The sequence below is a fragment of the Oryzias latipes genome, chromosome 22 (assembly GCF_002234675.1).
Source record: "Oryzias latipes chromosome 22, ASM223467v1".
In the NCBI taxonomy this organism is placed as follows: domain Eukaryota; kingdom Metazoa; phylum Chordata; class Actinopteri; order Beloniformes; family Adrianichthyidae; genus Oryzias; species Oryzias latipes.
In genome coordinates this window covers 26,088,248-26,110,455 of record NC_019880.2, presented here as the reverse complement: position 1 = coordinate 26,110,455, position 22,208 = coordinate 26,088,248, and the positions used below count along the sequence as shown (strand labels likewise).

General features: G+C 41.5%; 2 protein-coding genes across 4 annotated transcripts in view; one reads left to right on the top strand and one right to left on the bottom strand.

Moving 5' to 3' along the window:
- The first annotated feature begins 2,910 nt into the window (after positions 1 to 2,910).
- mrpl33 (mitochondrial ribosomal protein L33) lies at positions 2,911 to 5,243 on the top strand. Its single transcript, XM_004082800.4, has 4 exons — positions 2,911 to 3,044; positions 3,377 to 3,395; positions 3,752 to 3,858; positions 5,084 to 5,243. The coding sequence occupies exons 1-4, from the start codon at positions 3,023 to 3,025 to the stop codon at positions 5,131 to 5,133; spliced, it is 198 nt and encodes a 65-aa protein (XP_004082848.1). The 5' UTR covers positions 2,911 to 3,022; the 3' UTR covers positions 5,134 to 5,243.
- Positions 5,051 to 22,208, bottom strand: part of rbks (ribokinase) — a 46,535-nt gene continuing 29,377 nt past the window's right edge. For all 3 annotated transcript variants that reach the window (XM_011490797.3, XM_004082799.4, XM_020713786.1), the window contains exons 8-9: positions 21,979 to 22,167; positions 5,051 to 5,504 (exon numbers count right to left, since the gene is read on the bottom strand). In XM_011490797.3, coding sequence (XP_011489099.1) covers positions 5,331 to 5,504; positions 21,979 to 22,167 — 363 coding nt within the window. In that variant the 3' untranslated portion in view covers positions 5,051 to 5,330. The remainder of the gene's footprint in view (positions 5,505 to 21,978; positions 22,168 to 22,208) is intronic.

Sequence of the window (22,208 nt, the reverse complement as noted above, 5' to 3'; positions counted from 1 at the left end):
GTCAGGATTGCAGTGGACCCCTCACACCCATCCCAGAGACACTTCCTCCTGCTGCCATCAGGGAGGGAGACTGCAAAGTCTCCAGGCCAGAACCAGCAGACTCAAGGACAGTTTCCTCCATCAGGCGATAAGGAAACTCAACTCCCTCCCTGCCCTACCCCCCCCCCCCCCCCCCCCCCACACACACACACTGCTACAAACTTAAACTGAACAACTTTTTTTTACCTAAGACTAGCACTGTCACTTTAAACCATCTCATTGCCACTTTTGCACTGACCTATTTAGATTGCTGTTATTATCATTATTATTGTGATGCAATTTGGATTTAGAAAGCATCACTCTACGGAAACAGCGGTCTGTTTTCTTCTCGAAAACTTAAAACTAAAGATTGACAGAGGAGGAGTTGTGGGAGCTGTGTTCCTTGACCTTAAGAAAGCTTTTGACACAGTCAACAGGGACATCTTAATCGAAAAATTACATCATTTTAATCTTTCACCAAGAACTCTACTCTGGCTGGAATCTTACCTGACATGCAGGAAACAACAGGTCAGAGTCAATAATACAACATCATCATGTGGAGAAAATCAACTAGGGTTACCTCAAGGCTCATCATTATCCCCATTACTGCTCAGTCTTTACATCAATGACCTCCCTAGCTGCTGCCCACCTAATGTGCAGTGCCAGCTTTATGCAGATGATGCTGTCATCTATGTTCATGCTAGGGACAGATACCAAGCAGCTCAAGAACTCACATCAGCCATGAACAAGATCTCAGAGTGGCTCCAAAAATCCCAGCTGATTCTCAATGTATCTAAAACCGTGTGCATGTATTTTTCTAAAAGCTCAACTAACCAAGACACCCCTCCGGTATTGATAAATGGAACAGCTATACAATCTGTCTCTGAATATAAATATTTAAGAATAACAATTGACACACAAATAACATTCAAATCACACATCAAAAAGGTTGTAAACTCAATTAAATTCAATTTATCAAATTTTAGACACATAAGAAACAACTTAACTCTGGAAGCTGCTAAGCTGTACTATAATGCAATGATTGTTTCACAAATGACCTACTGTATGACCAGCTGGGCATCAGCATGCAGAACCATTCTGAAACCTCTACAAACTGTTCACAAACAAGCTCTGAAAACTTTGGACAAAAAGCCCAAAAGCCACCATAATTGTAAAATACTTCAGAAACACAATCTATTGAGCTTCAATAATATGATTCAACATACAGATTGCATATTGGTCTATAAAATCCTTCACGGTCTGGCTCCTCCCCCACTTCAGGACTTTGTCAAAAAAAGACAAAACAGAAGCACCAGAGCAAGTTCAAGAGGCGACTGCATCATTCCTTCCAGAAAAAGCAGCTTTGGACAGACTGTTTTCTCCTTTCGAGCCTCTCAAACCTGGAACACAATCCCAGAAAGCATTCGACAGTTCTCCACACTTCCATCTTTCTCAAAACAATTAAGATCTTGGCTGCTGGAAAACCAAACTGGCACTCATAGCTAATTTTAGGGACAAGGCAAGAAAACTGTTTGCTAACAAAAGTAAAAATAAACCATTGGGGGGTGAAAAAAAGTGGTCACAGTTGTCATAGTATTGTTCTGATTTTGGCGATTTTATTGATGTATATTTTGGGGAACTATGCATTTGAAACTGTTTTAAATGTTATCCGAGTTATGTTAATTTTATGTCATTTTTCTAATGCAATTTTACGCTATATATGTACATTTTTACTCTGTTTTACTCATTTTATTTTAAGTCTCTAGGTGGCTGGCCATGGTCAGAACGGGACAGAGGATGGAAATTACCCTAGGCTACAATCCTGCATATTTACAGTGTCTCATTACCTTTAGAGTATTCTACACTGTTTGTTGTATGCATTGTCCCTTAAATAAATAAATACAAATACAAAATACAAATTTTTATAGGCTGCTTGCACTGTGGGTTGAGAGGAAAGAAATTTAATCTGTGCTGTCTATCATGTGTATGCAGTTTATTGAAAAATAAAGCTGACTTGACTTGATATCGCCCTCTCACAACCCGACAAAACATTATTGGTGCTACAAAACTGACAGCTTGGATGAGGAAAGGAAAGAAATCCACAAGTGGATGCATCCCAACAGAACAGAACAGAACACTTTTGACAAAGCCATTTTTATTCACGTCTGCTCCTGATTCACAACAATTTAGATAAAGAAATGCAATTTTAGGCTTAATTTTCTTTATACATGTCCTCCATCATCAGTAAAATGCTAGAAGCGCATGTTAAAAACACCAAAACCACTGTTTTCTTCAGAGTGGGTCTTTAACCCTTGTGCTATCCTGGGCACTTTAACATTGGGAGTTGGGTCATCTAGACCCACTAGACAGTGCTCTGAACCTTTTTTCTTCAATGATTTGTGATCTTCACTGGTGTCCATGGATTACATGAAATCTTTCCACCTTTATCCACCTTTGTCATGGTAGGAATAACACGTCAATGGAAGGGGGGGGGTCATCTAAGATAGCACAGGAGTTACGATGGCATACGTTAGTTGTAACAAAGGCTAGAAGGGGAAGGGAATTACGTGTTTAAGCAAATAATAAGAAATAAATTACTATTTATTATATTTCTTTCATTTGGTCTGAAAAAAAGATTTTTCCCCCCGAAAAGGAGTGCATTAAAAAATTAAAAAAAGGTTCTGTCAGAACAAACATTAGTCTGACCCAGAGAGCCACAAATAATTTGTCACTTTTGAAGCGACACAAAAACCATTTTTTACTCACAGATAACACAATATAACGGACATAGAATAAAACCACAAGAACAAGCATAACATTTTTACAGAACTCTTCTCGTTTGTTGCATAAGATCGGATTCTTTTTTGAGGAGGTGAACTGTGCCTTTAATTGGAACCCGGAAAGAGTTTCCTGTGACACCGGATGTGCATCAGTTCAATGTGACCGGCTTTCAGCAAATAATGTTTGATTCGTGACTTCAGGGAACATTTCGGATTATACAAAAATGTTTTTAACCACCGTAAACTGTGAGTATGAACGTAAACAGACACGGCTGTGTCCTTAATGTAAAGCCAGCTATCTGTTAGCATCGAGATGCTAACATACTTTGGTAGATATAAATACGATTTTGGTCCCGCTGGTGTTTTTTTAAGAGTTTAGTGCTAAAGATGTGTGACTATAGTGACATAGAAAGTATAAAATGTATTCGTGTTCTGATTCATTCGGTTTTTATTTATATGTTTTTAACTAGCTTCGAGTTTTATGCTAATATGCTAAACAGCAGCACCAACAGCATTGAGCTGTTAAGAATTTTGACCTAAAATGACCCCGTAGTTAATCTGTCTCTGCTCTTTTTCAGTGGCCAAGGCTAAATCGAAGTAAGTTTTTTACATTTTTTAAAACAAACTTTATTGAACAAATCAATACACAACAGTGCAAGACAGCAACTGGAATGGAACAAACCAGGGGGTTATTATTACAATTTACACAAAAGACATTGAATCTGATGCACAGATCGGATGTTTTAATGGCTTTCTTATCGTCAGAGTTTCTTATTGTGTTCATGTTTTGTTTGAACTCATGATTTAAAATAGAAAATTGAGGGGTATGACTTGTAACTTTGGATTTATGAATGTGCCATTTGCAAAAAAAAAACAACCAGTAAGAGCTTGCTAAATCTCAGTAAGTGAGAGTCCGTCGTCACGGTAACGTTCTGCTCCTTGTCCTCCCGCAGGACCATCCTGGTCCAGATGGTGAGCGCCGCGGGGACGGGCTACTGCTTCAACACCAAGAGAAACCGGCTCAGAGAGAAGCTGGTGCTCCGGAAACACGACCCGTTCGGTGAGCTTTCACACAAATCTGACCTCCACTCCTGCAGGTCAGCGGCGTCTCCGAGGCTTCAGCTGAATTCACACGAGTCACTTTTCATTTTGTCCAAGTTGAGCCTGAACAGCAATATTTTCTGCCCATTGATCAGAAACTGACATCAAACTATTACTAATAATTAGAAATCGCTGGGAAAAAAACATTTTACTTAATGTTGTGCACTGTGCATTTGTAATAAACATATGTTTGTCTGTCTCATCTGAAATGTCATCAAATGTTATTAAAAGTTGTAATTAATGCCCTAAAAAGCAAACACTGCATAAATCCTCCTAATGCATAAAAGTCAGACATGCTTCTGGAGATTCCAGCCTTCTTCAGCTTTTAGTCATTAGACCTGCTGAAAACAAACAAACACAAATATTTTTCTAGCATAACAGCTGCAAGTTCTCCATGCATCTCTTTATAACTGGATTAGAAAAGGATTACAACAGAATAAATGGGGAGTTCCCCATAACTATTCATGAGAAAAGACCCACTCATGATTAGAACTGTTTCAAACATGCTTTGGTGTTTTTAACTTGTTTTTGTGGTATTTTCCAAATGGAGGAAATATATAAAGAAAATTTTACTTAATAATTGTATTTCTGAGTATTTCTTTATTCAAACTCTTGTGAATCAGGAGCAGCCATCAAAATGACGTTTGAAAAAGATTGTACTTGTGATAGAAAAGACGCTGGCCGAGCCACGAGCTCCCTGCTCTGCTCCATTCTGATCATCCACTAACGGAGGACTGCATCTGTTTTCCCCGTCTGGACGGGAATCTGGATCCACACAGCTGGATAACTCCAACATAGCTGTGGGTGTAAGGGGCTGTAGGCTAGTGGAAGAGTGTAAACAGAGACCTCTCAATAATTGGTGTTGGGACGGGGCAGGCTTATCATGTGGTCCCGCCCACAACTCAAAGAGGTGAATTTCTAAGGAAATCCTGCCGTTCTGCAGAAAACGACAGGATTTTTGATTTAGCCACTAAAAAAGCAGCATAATCAGAATGGAGCTTTAACTCAGAATGGTTGTAGCTAATAAAAAAATCCCACGCCAGCCAGACTCATCTATAGTTCCTTCTTTTATCTGAAAAACTGTCACTTTTTTGCTTAAAATAATAAAAATTGCTGATAGTTGAGTTTTGTGTGAATCAAATAAGCAACAATTTTTTAAAGGGTTTTTAATTTTGTCTTTGCAGTGAACAAGCACGTCCTGTTCTTGGAGAAGAAGAAGATCCGATCCATTTAGGCGTGTTGTTCCGGCCTAAAGACCCATGTTCAGATTGTTGATCAGAGTTTGATTTGTTGTGATTTTTTTTGTCGTATGGTGAATTAAAAGCCTCCTGTGGTGCTCCTGCATGTCGGTGTGGTTCATGTGAAGCTTCCCTTCATCGTCAGCAGCAAACAGGAGAACACCACAGTCCTGCAGAGCTCCATCAGCTGATCTCAGAACAGTTCTGCCGGGAGGTTCCGTTTGGAGGGGAAGGACGTCTGCGTTCCGACGGCCCGCACGCTCACTCCTGCCACCTGATTGGCTCTGCGCGCCATCTCCTCCAGAGGCATGGCAGGCTGGTCGGCCATGTAGAAGGCCAGGGCTCCGATAAAGCTGTCTCCAGCCCCCTGAGGAGAAAGGATGTGTGCCGTTAGAGCGGTTTAAAGGCCAGGAACGCCTTCAGAAGAAGACGCTGTCCACCTTAACAGCAGGGGGTGCTGTGGCATTTATCTCTTCCACTCATGTCAGCTTCAAAATGGGATGTGAAGGACTCAAATAAGCATTTTAGTTTTACACTAAAACTGTCTGAATCCATTATTAAGCAGATTAATTCATCAGCTTTGTGTAAAAAGTCAGCAATATGTAAAAAAACAACTTAATTTTAAGAAAATCTAACATAAATAAAATAATAAAAATGTTCCAATAAATTTTCCATGGGATCCAATTTTTGGAATTGATTGCTGTGAGTAAGTATTACATTTAAAATTAAATTTAATTCAATTTAAAAATGTAAATTGTATTTGTTGTGTATTTAATGACCACAGCATCTCAATTCCTTACAGACCCACTCCAATGAAAATGGGGTTTTTAGGATGTTCCTGTTTTTCTGATGTTGGAGGACAAATATTAAAATTAAGGTGTTGTCTGAATTTCCACCCTAACTACTAATAAACTATATAATGCTGTGACTTTTAAAAGCATTTTGGACGCCATGCTCACTACTTTTGTTTTTTAAAACAGAAGATATGAATTAAAATGAGCTTTTGTGGGGATTATTTATAAGTCCACTGTCGTCTGAAGATAAAAACTTTAATGTTTTATCAAATAAATACATTTAAAAACATTTTTTAGTAAAAACTGTTCCGATGCATTGTGGTCTTTATTCGCCGATCTAGTGAGCATCGATGCAATCTTGGGAAATTTCCAGGCCACTCGATTTGTGAATTGTAGATTCGCACAGCACTACAAAATGGCAGAGGCACTATATATCACTATATAGTGAACAAGGGAATTTGGACACACCCATGTAACCCTTGTGCTATCCTAGGCACTTTAACGTTGGGAGTTGGGTCATCTAGACCCACTAGACAGTGCTCTGAACCTTTTTTCTTCAATGATTTGTGATCTTCACTGATGTCCATGGATTACATGAAATCTTTCCACCTTTATCCACCTTTGTCATGGTAGGGAGAACACGTCAATGCAAGGGGGAGGGGGGGGGGGGTCATCTAAGATAGCACAAGGGTTAAATGTCATTTTGGAGTATTTATTAATTTGTGATATAAAAAATAAGCTTGGTGCTGTGCTCCGTTCTGATGCAGACAAATAGATCTGTGTACGTCTTTGTTTTCCTTTTCCTAAGTTCAAAACTACGGCTGGAAGGCTCCAACACTGCTCGCCATATGGGGGGCTGTAAGCTAGTGGGAGAGCTGGTGAACAAAGATCTTTTAACAAATTCAAATTAATTTTATTTATAAAGCACCTTTCATGTCAAACAGACAGCTCAAGGTGCTTTCCATAAAAAACAAAAAAGAATACAATAAAACCAATCCCCACACATGTAATAAAATAATTAAATAAGCCCCTCATAGTAAAATACACAAAAACAAGCACAAGTAAAAGAGAGATGACAGAGCTAAAGAGAAGAGAACCCAGAAGGCGCCGTCCGCCCTGTCCTCCTGTTGGCCGGGGTGTCAGCATCTATGCAGCACAAGCACAACGAGCACAACTCATCCCCAGCACCCTAAACACCAGCACCAGAAAACACTCCTAAGCAGTCTAAAATGTAAAAGGAATAAAATAAGAAAGTTAAAATATAAATACAGGTAAAATATGAAAATATCAATTAAAATAAAATAAGATGATTTGGTGCATAAAAAAGTCTAAAATATAAATAATAGCATATAAAATATAAGAGTAAATATACCACATATAAGATCTAATTAAAAGCTGAGTTAAATAGATGAGTCTGTAGTTTCTTTTTAAAAACCTCCACATTGGATGAGGCTCTCACATCCTCAGGTAGACTGTTCCACAGATGAGGTCCGTAGTGTCTGAACGAGGCCTCGCTGTGGTTTTTTGTCCTGACCCTGGGGACCTTCAGCAGGCCTGCACCTGAGGACCTAAGGGCTCTGGGGGGTTCATAAGCTAAAAGCAAGTCTGATATAAAGGAAGGACCAAGGCCATGGACACTTAAAAACTATTAAAAGAATCTTAAAATCAATCCTGAAGCTGACAGGGAGCCAGTGCAGAGATTTTAAGATCGGTGTCATGTGCTCCCTCTTCCTGGTTCTCGTTAAAAGGCGAGCAGCAGAGTTCTGGACTATCTGCAGGCGGTTAATAGTTGTTTTCTTTACCCCAGAAAGGAGGGCATTACAGTAATTTATCATTGATGTAATAAAAGCATGGATTAAGATTTCAGCACTGGCTCCAGAGAGAAAAGGTCTCACTTGGGCGATATTCCTTAGATGGTAAAATGCAGATTTAGTTAGTTGATTCACATGTTGGTCAAAGCTAAAATCTGCATCTAAAATCACACTGAGGTTCCTTACTGTGTCACGTGTAGTCATAGAGTGGGTTGACAGATAAAATTGGACCCTATCTCTCTCAGCCTCAGAACCGATTACCAAGACTTCAGTCTTGTCCTGATTGAGCTGCAAAAAGTTCTCTCCCATCCACATTTTAATGTCTAAAATACAGTTTAAAAGGTTATCCAGGGGTCCAGTGTCATCAGGAGACACAACTACATACAGTTGAGTGTCGTCAGCATAGCTATGAAAGTTAATGCCATGTCTCCTGATGACATCACCAAGTGGAAGCACGTAAAGATTAAAAAGTGTGGGACCCAGGATGGATCCTTGAGGCACCCCACATGTCAGTTTGACCTTTCTGATGAGAAATCATTTAAATTAACAATAAATCTCTGTTTGTGAGGTAGGATTTAAAGCAATTAAAAGCTGTCCCGGTAATTCCAACCATGTTGTGAAGTCTGTTTAAAAGGATAGAGTGGTCAACTGAGTCAAAGGCTGCGGGGGAGGGGAAGGGGGCGCCTAATGTCAAAAGCCCCGCCCACAACTCAGGTAAATTTCTGATGAACTCCTGCGGCTCTGCAGCAACTATGTCCTAGAAAACGACACCGTTTTTTTTTTTAGCACAATGGTAATTAAAAGACTGCTGGGAGCGCTTAAAAATAGATCAAAAGATTAAGTAATTGAATAATTATTATTTTCCATCAGACACTGGTTTGTTTTGGTTAAACGTACCGACGTGTTTCGGTGGAATACCTTCGGCCTCCGTCAGGGTCGTCACCAGGTGGTAGTGTGTGACGTCTTTAACCCTTGTGCTGTCCTATGACCCCCCCCTTACATTGACGTGTTCTTCCTACCATGACAAAGGTGGATAAAGGTGGAAAGATTTCATGTAATCCATGGACACCAGTGAAGATCACAAATCATTGAAGAAAAAAGGTTCAGAGCTCTGTCTAGTGGGTCTAGATGACCCAACTATCAAAATGTTAAAGTGCCTAGGATAGCACAAGGGTTACAAACAGATGAAACATGTCGGTGCGTTTAACAAAAAACAAATCAGTGTCTGATGATAATAATTTATAGACACAATGAACTTTATGGAATCATAGATCAAAAGATGATCGGGAAGGGGGGACTTTAATGGCTGCCAATTCACACACAAATAAAGTTTTTTGTTTTCGAGAACAAAGAAGTTCAGCTGGGCTACATTTGGTTTTTATCTTCACCCCCCCCAATTGATAAAGGTAGAATGTCCTGTTTATGCCTCCGGGAAGAGGAGTGGGGGTGGGGGTTCTGCTGATGGGAAAGGGAACGGTGGTGTGTAGGGACACGCTCCCGTTCAAATCAAACAGGCCCTGACGCGGGTTTTCACAAGCCTGCTCCATTACTCATCAGCTCCGCTTGAAGGAGAGTTCATCACCCTTGGAGCCCCCCCCCCCGCGCCTCACAGTAACACTCGGGAAAAGATGAACAGTATGAACTGCGTGGAGGTGACTTTGACATTTGCCCCGACCCAACTCTTCGGTCAGACCAGGCTGTGGTTCAGCGGTCAGACCAGGCTGTGGTTCAGCGGTCAGACCAGGCTGTGGTTCAGCGGTCAGACCAGGCTGTGGTTCAGCGGTCAGACCAGGCTGTGGTTCAGCGGTCAGACCAGGCTGTGGTTCAGCGGTCAGACCAGGCTGTGGTTCAGCGGTCAGACCAGTGTCTTTGGTGACTCGGCCTCAGCTGAAGGGATGATGCCACCCCGGTAGGGGTGAGAGGCCGTGACGACAGCGCAGCACGGTGACAGTTGTAAACAAGAACAGGTGATAAAACAGCCAAAGTGAAGGTTTTGTGGTGATGACAGAAGGTGAAAGGTCATTGTCACTCCCTCATCACATGCTGGTGATTAATCAGCTGCTGACTCTCCAACCATCTTTTTTTACTGCAGGGATGGGCATGGACTGGAGTTTGGCATGTAGACTAAATATTTTCATTATATTTAATGCAATGAAAAAAAATACTGAATATAGTCTTTTTAATTGTGATTAACACACATTTTTAATTGTAATTTCTGTATTAACTACATAATGTTGCAACTTTTTATTTATTAGTTGCAAATTTTAGATGTTTTTTATGTCACCGATTAATGCAGCGTTTATTAGTTGGAAAAAAACTTCAAACAAATAATCAATAATTAGAATTTTATTGTTTTGGGAGAAAGTTTTTAAATTATTTAAAAGCTTAAAAATGTATAACTTCTGACATTTTCTACTTTAGATGAAAATCTTTAATAATAAAATGAAGTATTTTCTGCTACAAACAGAAACAAACATTTTTAAACTTTTCTCTTTCATATAAACCAGGGGTCGGGAACCTTTTTGGCCAAGAGAGCCATAAACGCCACATATTTTTAAATGTAATTTCGAAAGAGCCATACAATAATGTAGTGTCCCTTTCCCACACTGAGGCACGGAGACTTAACCTCATTTAAGGTTCTTTATTCTGGTTACTGCAGACCGCAACAAACGCCGTACAATTAATTCAGCAACTCCTAAGTCTCTCCCGCTGAGACGAGAGCGCTTCTCCCAACTTTATATTCGCTCCTGCCCCGTCAGCCCTCCCATTTCCCTTATTCGGCCCATAGCTGAACCCCATTGGTCCAAACTACCTAACAACAGGCTGAGCGACAGAACTGAGAGCCAATCAGATCTCTGCTTGATGCGTTCATGAACTCCAGAACTTTTAACGCGGCCCAACAGCCATCCAACTCAGTCCGCAACAATATGTTTAAAACTAAATATACAAATGAATGTGTGCATTTGATGTAATTTCAACACTTTTAAAGTACAATAAGTCTGTGGATTCTTTTTTAATAACATTGTTATGCTGTTGCTAATAAATGATGAGTATTTCTCGTGGTAGTTTTGCTGATGGTCTAGTCTGGTTGATACGTGGTGAGTTTCTGCTTCATGCAGGCGTTGAGACTTTAAACGTGATCGTAGGTCTGAATGTTCTTTAGATGTGAGACAGACATGGAACCAAACACACACTCACACGCTGCAGTGAGTGACGGGCAGCGGGTTTTACGTTTTTACAATCCCTGCGCGATTCACCTGCTGCCTGTCCCCACAACACCTCAGCCCCACCCTCTGCTTTCTCCCTCACACGTCCCGTCCCCGCATCTGCGCGCTCTTTCTCAGAGACTGGAGCGCGCAGTTTTAGGCACGTCAATTCACAGGTTTCCAGTATCAGTACAAACTCTGTGTAATAATAGATAATAGTAAAGTGATAATGCTAGCGCAGATTTCTCTCTCTAAGCACCGCTACTACTGCGCGCCTCTGGCATCGCATCGCGCCCGAGAAGGACTGGTCTAATGAAAAAATTAGTATAATTAAAGATTTGTCTGCGAGCCACATGTGACCATCAAAAGAGCCATATATGGCTCGCGAGCCATAGGTTCCCGACCCCTGATATAAACTCTCAAAGTTCAAACCTTCACAGTAAAATAAGTCTAAGATGGAAACAAAGATCTGATTCTTGAAGATTTAGTAAACTGAACACATTCTGTGCAGGAGACACAGCACAGAGGAGATTGATTGACAAGGTCTACAGCCAATCAGGATGCAGAACACCAAAAACGCCATGTTGCACAGAAAAAAATCTGAGAGACTATGAAAGGTGAACCGTGATATAGCGAGGAAACACTGTATTCCAACCCTCAAAGTATGGACAACAGCATGCTGATTGCTGCACCTGAGTGCCTAGAACTTTCGGTGGAGGTGGTATTATGGTATGGAGCGGCACCTCCCTTAGTGGAGAATCAAGGCGAGTCATCACCGGAGAAACTCTCAGCGCAGAGATAGACAGGCTACTGACTTTAGGAGTGAAGGAGGGCGGTGCTCGCCCCAGCAGAGACCAGAGGCCGTCGTGACCTTGACCCCACTGAACTCTGGGATGCTGCCCATGCCAGATTGACCAACATAACCAGTTTGGCTGACATGCTCCAAATGCTGGTGGATGCCATCTCCCAGCAGGTTGACCAGCTTGAGGAGGGGGGGGGGGCAGGCTGTTGTGGTTGCCTTTGGTTTCTTCCACACGACATGAAGGCTCCTGTTTAAGTTCAGTTATCCACTTCACCAAACCCTCATCATATAAACTGATTGTGGTGCAGAGGAACATGGCTTTTCATTTCGGCTTTGCACCGATATGCAACACACTATCAACGTCAAGTTGCTTTCCTCCGCCACAGAATGCACTGGGATTAGGTCAACTGTCTAAACGGTAAAGGAGTTACAATGGAAGTACTGGAGCTAAACATCTGCTGTTAAAGGTTTCCAACTAAACAACACTTCTAAGAAATAAGTAACAATAGGTACAAAAAGAGCTAAATTGTGAGTATTTTAATGTTTTTTCCGTAATTACATACATTATACTTTGACATTTTTAACGATAAACAACTAAAATAACTTCTCACCTCCATACTCAATCTTTCTAAAATGTAATGTAAGAGGGCCAAGTTTTTACCTGCTGGACTTTTAACCACCAGAGCTTTAGCCCCCCCCCCTGACTTTCTTTGGACTGCCGTAACTCTTCAATCATTTATGCGATTAACGTCATTCTAGCTGATTCTGTACCGGATTAGGCGCTCCGTGTTTCACAATAGTACAACGTCAATATGAAAAGTTCCTTTTTCATGTCAGAATCAGCTGCTTCATGTTTGAGTGAATGGGTCATAGGTGTCATAGGTGACGGACGGTCATCGTGTTCAAGTCCCACTCTGCTCATCTGTTGTCAAAGCTTTCTCTTAATTATGATGCATTTTTACTTCAAATCAAAGAACCTGTCGTTTTTTCTGCAGAGTAGCAAGAGTTTATTAATATTCACCTCTGAGTTATGGGCAGGTCTGCTGGCATGAAGTAAGCCTGCCCTGACGTCCCATCATCCCTTTGTTTACACCGTCGCCCACTAGCTTACAGCCCCTCACACCCCCAACCTAACATTAGCGGTGCAAAACAAATGGTGACCAATATCTGATCTATCCAGCCGTACAGTTTGGAGCCAGATTCCAGCTCAGACGAGGAAAACAAAGACGGACAATAGTGTAGTCTATTAGTCTACAGGTGGATGCATCAGAATGGAGCAGAGCAGGAAGCTTGTGGGCTTATGAGTGTAGATTTGATATAACTACAAGCTTTTTCAAACAGCATTTTTTCGTCTGCTCATGATTCACAACAATTTGAACAAAGAAATACTCAGAAATTCAATGTTACATTCATTTTTCTTCAAATCTGTCCTCCAGTATGAGAAAAATGTCAGAAGAACATGTTAAAAACACCAAAAAGACCATTTTCCTTGGAATGGGTCTTTGAGACATCTGCTGTTACAGCGTATGAATCTTCACAATAAACAATGTGTTTTATGATCAACCACTGGTGAGATGAGCCCATCAGAACATTTGGGTAGAATCAGAACATGAAACAGTCCTTTTATCTCCAGTCTGACTGGACTTTCTTTATGAATCAACACAGAGTTTAGCAAAAATCCTCCCTTTGTCCAGCATCACTCGGAGTCACACTGCATCCACACCAAAGTAAGGCTTCCACACTAATGAAAGTGGAGTTCACTGCTGCGTCTCGTTGGAGGGTGGCTCATTTGACTGCATGAGCCACCCTCCAACCTACCTCCATCCTCATAAATGTCTTCTTCTCCAAGTCGAGCTGGTGACGCTCTCCGATGGAGTGAATGAAGCTCATCCAGGCTGACAAGTGCTTCTTCCTTCAGCTCCATGTCCCTGGCCTCGACACACTTCACTGAAGGTCAGATCTGGAAGCCTGTCAATCAAGTGACACAAGTGCTTGGAAAGCATGAGCTGTTCTGCTCCTGCAAACTGACCTGTGCTGTCTTTCCTCTGCCTCATCTGCCAGAGCTCACAATGAAGCTAGGAACGTCTATGCTGCTGTGGGAAGGCAGCGGATCTCCAGTGTGGAGCCGTTTCATGGTGGGGAATTTCCAGGAAGGAGTGCAAAAGGAGCTGGCATGAACCCACACAGCATGTGTCTGTTGTTTTACACACACTGCTTTAATTCATGCAAAGATCGAGACATAAATCCAGATGCTGAGATGCTGTGGGATCTGCTAATACCTCACATTTCCTATCTATTAAAATGGGGGGGTCATCGTTTTTTACTATATATTTAATAAGAAAAAGAAAAAAAATTAGTAATAATTAAGATGCTTTGATGGAGTCTGTGAATGCAGACGATGCAGGAAAATGAACATTTGTGGTTTAAATTGCATCAGAAGTTTATAACTTGTTAATTAAGAATCTTCTTGTTCTTATAGTTGGGAATGTATTTTGGGTGTAGTTTTCTGCCAGGCACAACAGCGTCACATCAAAGATCAGCTGTTTTCTCTTCAGATGAGTAAACACGGCCGACACTGGCTGACATGCAAAGAGCGGTTGAAGTGGTTGGAGGGAATTCCTGGAACTCTCTCCATGTTTGCACGGCCGCACACTCCGGACTTCTTCCAGCAATCTTCTTCAAAGTTTTGTCTCCAGGTTGAGAATTAAACAGAGCACTGCTGTTCTGTGTGAATTAGCCTCCTAAAGACTCCATGTGTTCACTCCAGATGAGGCCTTTGAAGTGAATTTTCCAGTAAAACAAAAGCTGAAGTGACTTTACAAGTGGACAGAATCAACTGCAGACCTTTTTTGCTGCACAACTACACACAAAATCTTTAGCAAAGCATTTTTCGGAGAAAGTTGATCCTGAATACAGAGCTAGCAATGCTATCCTCATGCTAGGTCATGACCACTGCTAGCTGGTCTTCCAAAAACCAACATTAGGAACCTTCAGCTTCTCCAAAATTCTGCTGCACGAGTTCTCACCAAGACCTGGGGAGGGGGGAGGGGGGGGGACCGTAAATATGAACCCTTGTAGGACCTGAGATCCTCTGGCACTGGTCTGTTAACCATTCCAGCTGTAAAAACCAAAACCTACAGAGAGCACTATGTTTGTGAAACAGTCTGCCTGACGACCCGAGGGCCGCAGAGAGCATTGTTGCTTTTAAGAAAAGGCTCAAGGCCCATCTTTATAACCTGGCTTTTAGCTCATTTGACTGCTTTTATTATTTTATTTCTTCATTTATTTATCAATTTGATCTTGTTTTATGAATTTCAGTGTTTTATTGTTTATTGCTTTATGAGTATGTTTACTCTTTAATTCTCATTTTTATCTCCGGTGCTTCCTCAGTTGGATCCTCTCCCTCTGGGCCCTCTGGTGTTCAGCCACTGCAGCCCTAGATGGGGGCCTGCTTCGCCACTTAGCTGTGGTGGAGCGGTCCCCACCTGTGATGCTGCATTTGGCTGGTTACGCAGCTGTTCACAGAGGATGGTTCCAGTTATTATTAGTGTTTCCAACACCAAACATTTGGTTTTCATGCTCAGCCTATTTCTTCTTTCTCATAGTCCTTCCCCATCATTTAGGGGGTGGGAGGTGGGACTTTTTTTCACCAGGCTAGCACTAGCGACTGGGATAAATTGCAACATATGAACAAAGACGAAGCAAAACCAACAACAGAGAATTTGCAGATAAGAGCGGCACCCCCCCCCCCCCCCCCATTCAACACGACAACAAAAAAAACAGGTTCTGCTTTGATGGCAGCCCTTTAGCCTCCTGCAGCCCTGATTCTTTTTTAATGCGACAGACGGAGCAGAGCTGATTGACTCTGTCATTAACAGGCCCCCAGGGGAGAGTGGAGCCCAAACCAGGGGCAGCAATGATTCACAGAGGCTTCCCTGCCTGGAAGCTTCCAGTAATCCTCAGCCCTGGAGGACAACAGAGCAGAAAGATCCCAGCGTGTTTAGCTGAAGTGGTTTCTTCAGCGGCGTCTCCTGAGCGTCTGCCACCTCTTTGGTCATTGACGTGTCCGTGTCTGGCCAGAACATCTGGGATACTAAACAGCAGGAGCTGCATCACATTCAGTGCATTAAATCATGGTGATTTGGCATTTTTCTCTTGTAGTCATGCTGACCCACGAGCTCGCGGGGTTATGCTCAGGAGCTATTCCATTACCTCAGACTTCCAGAAAGACAGCGTGTAATTACTTATCACATGTCTCCTCTTACTGAGGAAGACTGGGAATAATTTGCCCATTCAGACCAACTGGGCCGTTGTAATGTCTGGGTTAGGCAGTGCCGTCTACATTCTGGACCTCCCAGACACGAGGAAACGAAGGCCACCCAGGCCCTGCTGAGCTGCTCAAGTCTCATCTCTGTCCACACGAGGAGCAGCTGTGATCACAGAGAGGCACTCTGCCCTCCGCTTAAGACAAAAAAGACAAAGGTGCAGAGAAGGACGGTTTGCTCACAGATCTTATCCTTGACTCAAACTTGACTCACTGCTGCGGGGTGAGGTGTGTTAGTCAGTCGGTTACAGATGATGGAAATGATGAAATGGTTATCTTCAGAGCCCCCACGCTGAAGCTTTATCAACATGCTTGCTTTATCACAGCTTTGTCAGCAGGGGAATGAAGTCAAATATAATATCTTTTTGGCGTCCGCACGAGTTGCAGTTGTAGATGCCAAAAAATGCACAACAAAGAAGAAAAAAAAATAATACAGAAGTCGCCCCGGAGAACAAGTCGCACTTTTGGGAAAAATGTATTTAGCAGAATACGGGAACAAAGGCGGACATTTACATCTTGAAAGCCAAGTCCTATTATCGGAATGGATAACAATAGACTGAATGTAAGCTTCACTTCTCTAATGGAATAAACATTTAGTAAACTAGCACAACATTTGTACGATTATTAAGATAACCATAACATGAAGAACAAGTCCAGTAAATTCTTTATATCACTTTAAATGACTAAATGGATTGAATTCTTCTTCGTCTGTGTCACTTTCGAACAACTCTGCAGAAGCCGGCACTTCTTCTTCTGCAATGCTGTCAGTGGTAAATACTGATATAAGGGCTTACAGCGCCCCCAAGTGGTTGAAAGTGTGAAAATAACAAACACATGAAACTATTTATCAAAAAATAATTTTGTATAAGTGACATTGAAATATAAGTCGAACCCTGGTCAAACTATGCAAAAGGACGTGACGAAAAATACGGTAATCTAATGCGGCTTCCTACAGCGGTCGCCACAAACAGTAGTCAAGATCGCCGGTGAGTCAGCAATGTGATGTCTGAGAACAAATCGGTCGGTTCCCATCTTGAGCAAAAACAGACAATCTTCTGTTGGAGGCAACGCTAACACGATGTGATGATAACCAAGCACAGGCTCCAACTGACACAGTGATTACAACCTGTTTGCCTCCCACCACCCGTAAAAAAAAACATCTAACTGGAAAGAGGATTATAATGTCCCAAAGAGTTCAACACAGCTGAATTTATGAGCCCATCAAAGGGTTGAAAAGTGACTGTAAGGGGGGGTGGGGGGTGCAGCAGGCCCGACCACAGCTTTCTGCTGACTGTTGCAAGTCCAAGAAGTGAGTCACGAGAGGGGAGGAGAACTGCGGTGGTTAAGTTCTCCTGGGGGCTGCTGGGAAAGAGCAAAGGTTGTGAATAAGGGGAGCTGTGTGCGTCTCTTGTTGGGCCTGAAGGAGGTCACTCAGTGGCCAAGAAGAAGCGCGCCTTGTTGTTGCAAATGACCCGAAACAGCTGATGTAAACTCCTGTTTGCAGCAGCGGAAACCTCAGGATGAGCAGCTTTTCTTTGCTTTCCCGACATTCAGTGCAGATCACATGGTTGGGATGGTTCAACTCCCGTGTTTTTATTTTATTTAATGATTGCTCAAACGGTTAGAGAAACAACAGAAACTGCAGCAGGTTCGGCTGGAAAACAGGACGGTGGGATGACGTGTTTGGTTGGGAGAACACAAGCCCCAAAAAACCCTTTGTGGCAGCCAAAGCCAGGATGCGTCTGGTGGGATGAAAACAAGCCACAGAAGACAGTGGAAATGAGTCAGCTCTCACTCAGGCTCTTGGAAGATCACTGTGGGTTTGGGTGATTACCCCACTCACAACAGATCTTCACACACTTGAGGTGAATGGGTTAAAAATGGACCAGCACCTGGAAAATACCCTTCAGAGTGTCAACAGCAACATGTGGGCTGAAATAAATCCTCTTCCATTTTTATTTTTTTACTGTTCTTCTCATTAAAAGCACCTGCTATGAAATAAATACAGGAAGTAGACAATAAATATTTACTCAAGTACCATGAATACAAGTAAGAGTTAATGGTCTTCGAAGTGTGCATCATCACTTTTTAACGCACGCCGTGGAAGGCTGCTTCCGCAAAGTGCATGAAAAAGTGATAATGCACTCTTCGAAGAACATTAACCCGCTTATACCATGGTCACTTACAAAAGAAATAAATATTAACCTTAACTTTTTTAGTCCTTCATTGTTGTTTTTTTATATGATTTGGATCGCTTTTCTTACAAAAAGCGGACTATTTGTCAGGTCATGCCGAACTACGTAACAAATAGTCGGCGTTTCACCGCACCACCGCTGCAGTCAAGACTCGGCGATATAAAGCAAAAAAAAATATATATATATATATATATATATGCTGATTTTTCCGATCTGATCTTTCAGTTCAGAGAGAAAGTTCACTTCTTACCGCTTGTTTTTGTCCAAATGATGAAGCTAAAAGTTGTTTTAAAGAAGCTGGTGCAGTGATACAAAACATTTAAGCTAGCTGACCGGAACTTCTTTTTTCACTGTGCGGTTATCCTGTGGTTTATCACTTTTTAACGCACACCCAGCAACCAATCAGAATCAAGTATTCACCCAGACCATGGCATAAACAGAAGTATTGTATGTTAAACCTTTAAACACGGGAGCTTTAGCTATGCCTCAGTTATGCCGTTACTAACGTTAAGTGTTGCATATCGGTGCAAAGCCGATATGAAAATCTCTGCATCAGAACCAGCAGATTCCTGTAATCACATAAATGGTCTACATTAGAGTCGCCCCCGGATACGCGCGTTCAAGCACCCATGGAAACACACGTTTCAAGCTTATGCATTCAAAACTCTTGCGTTTTTGGAGTCTGGAAATGACCTCCTGCTTTATCTGGAGTGGGTAAAGTCCCACTCGGATCATTTTTCGATTTATTTATAAAGCCTTCCCAGTGGTCTTTTAATTATGCCGTTTTTATTTAATTACAAAAATAAATGTGTTGTTTTTTGTAGGACATAGTTTCTGTAGAGCAAAAGCAGTTCATTAAAAAATTTCCTCTGAGTTGTAGGCAGGACTGTTGATTTCCCATCATCCCTTTCACTCTCTCCCGCTAGCTTACAGCCCCACATTCCCCCAACCGGACATTACTGGTGCAACAAAAATGGCGAGTGGTATTGGAGCTATCCAGCTGAACAGCTTGGAGCCAAATTCCAGTTCAGACGAGGAAAGCAAAGACAAACACGGATTTATTCGTCTGCAGGTGGATGCATCAGAATGGAGCTGAGCGGCGAGCTTGTGGCCACCCCAGTGTTTTTTTCTATCTCAAATACGATCTTTTTAAAACCGGATTTTTTTTCTGTTCCTGAATCACAACGATTTAAATAAAGTAATACTCAGAAATACAATCTTAAGGGCCGTTCCGACCGGGACGAATATCGGCGCACGTTATTCGCCAGCGTTTTTCTCCACGTTTTTTGTGTTCACACCCAGGCGATTTTCGCCGACGATGAGCCGAGCGAACATGCAATTTCATTCCCTGACATTAGATGGCGCTTAATGTAAACAGAAATACTCCTGTACACAAGGTGGCGCTGCGCAACTTTACGCTTCTTAAAGTCGCTTTTCACTCAGAAGAAGAGAGCAAGTATTTACGCGCTTGTCAGAATCATACAAAGAAAACATGAATATTTCCAGCACCAGTAGCTCTAGCTCCAGTTCCAATGAATGATGAAAGACGCCGGAAAAGACGCCGATTTTGGGTACATCCCATAGTTACGAAAAGAGAAGAACATGGGGAGTTTTATCGACTGGTACAAGAGCTGAAAATGTATCATGAGCGTTTTCGGGGATATTTTAGAATGTCCGTCAGTGGGTTCGAAAATTTACTTCAACAACTGGCTCCCTCGCGGACGAAAAAACAGACACGCTACCGTAAACCAATCGACCCAGAACAGCGTTTGGCCGTGTGTTTATAGTGATATCTTCTTCGCTGTGACGTATGTGTGCTCAGCAAGACAGTTTTGTGTTTGAGCGCCCCCAAGTTGTGTTTTACTGTAACTTCAGAAGCTCCAGACACGTGTGCAAAAGCGCCATTCTCATTGGTCGTATAGTTTTGGACGCGGCGCGTCAAACCAAAAAAACGAACCCGAGGCGTTTTTTAAAAAGTGACGCTTTGGCGCGTGGCGTTTTTCGCGTCGGTGTGCACACTCACATTGGTGCCCTTCGTTTAGTCACGAGGCGTTAAACGTCGGCGAATATCGCGCGCGAAATTCGTCCCGGTGTGTACGGGCCTTTAAGATGAATTTTCTTTGTACAATGTAAACATCCTTCATCATGAAAAAAATGCCCCAAGAACACGTTAAAAAAGTCCCAAAGAGCTGATTGGTTCCTGTATGATCAGTGATTCCCCAGGAATTTGTTCAAATAAGTCAGTAATTTCATAACCATTTTCTCCCACTTGATGAATCTTTGCGTAGCTTTTCTATTGACATATGCATGACTAACCAGAACTTTAGCCTAATTTTAACTGCATCCCTAAAACTTGATTTGATCTTCATGAAACTGTCATTTTTTTGCACGTACCACTAAATAAATAAATAAACACAAAATGTAGCTGTAACTGTCTTGACTGTAATAATACTAGGGGATATTCATCAATACCCTCTGATTTACTGCGCTGTGGAAATGCTTTGTTTTTCTCTAATGTTTTCTACCTTGACTTCTAGAAACATCCTGATGCATCACTTCAGGGGGGGCAAAGACGGATGGATGTTCCCCGAGCAGGAAGAGTCTGAGTTCTTTTTTTATTTATTTAATCACATTTAAGACTATTAGAGTAAAAGATTCGAGTCATCTTGTTAAATGCAACTCAATAGGAGAAGCTCAAGGAGTAAAATAATTCATTTCTACTTCAACAGAATGAATCTCTCCAAACTAAATAATATTTAACCATACAGGCATTTACTTTTGTGTTGGAATTTTGTGTGGAAACTAGTTGTTTGTCTGTTTACTGACAAACTGTTGAAAGCCTTTGTGTGTTGGTCAATAAGCTGATTGTTCTTTTTTCTGTGGATCCAAATGAAAGCAGAACTAAAGAGCAACCCATGTTCTGTTATTTAAAGTTTTGAGATTTTTTTGAGACAAAATTATTCAATAAATCTTTAGAAATCTGCCACTTTTTGATCATTTGAAGTGCTTCTATAGCTTTTTTTCACGTAAGAATTTTGACTGGAAGTTCTTTTATTTAGAAACTATTTTTTCTTGATAGACATAATTAAATAAAACTTTTTTACATTTTTGGACTTTTTTAGACAGAAAACATGTCATGTCTATAAATTAACCCCTTGAAGCCTCTTACCTTAATACAACATCTACTTGATAGCAAAACCAGAAGTAGAATTGTTTGCCATTGTTGACCAAAAATAAATACAGGTGTCAAGGAGTTAAACACCTGAATTTCAAAATTATTATTTTTTACAATAAAAAAAAAACAGCACATTTTTAAAACAAATCCTGTTTTTGTTACATGATTTAAAAAAAAAACTAAATAGAGTGTCTGTGGCTCGAATTGTTGCTTATAATCTATTTAGGCCCAACAGGAAAAAAAAATAAAAAAAAAATATCGGTAAATACATTTGAAGCAACACATTTCGCTGAAAACTGGAAGGTTTTAGATGAAATTCTGAAATATGAAAACAGCAAAAAGAAACCCACACTATCCAAATGTAAATAATGAAAAATATGGCAATAATAATAATAATAAATAGCTTAATAAGGTCTGATGACACTACTGATGATGTCATCTCTAAATAGGATTGCCTGGAGTTCAGGTGTGATGAAGTAAATTGATGAATCAAACAAAAACAAGAGTAGATTACAACATATGTGTTGTTCTTACCGTAGTGTCAACTGCTGTGACTGCAGCAGCTGGGACGTGTATCGACTTCGACTCCTGTGCCTTGAGCACCACACAGCCTTGGGATCCCAAAGTGATGATGACTGCACTGCAGCCTCGCTTCTGGAGCTCCTGGGCTGCGCGATGTGCATCTTCTACATCAGCTACAGAACAGCCGGTGAGCAATTCTGCCTGCAAAGAAGACACAAACAGCTACGTTTGCAACCACAACA

Excerpts from the sequence above, each read along its gene's own strand:
- mrpl33 (XM_004082800.4), top strand. The coding sequence starts at position 3,023 with ATGTTTTTAACCACCGTAAACT. Across the intron at positions 3,859-5,083 it reads CCGGAAACACGACCCGTTCG|TGAACAAGCACGTCCTGTTC; the intron begins GTGAGCTTTCAC and ends TTGTCTTTGCAG.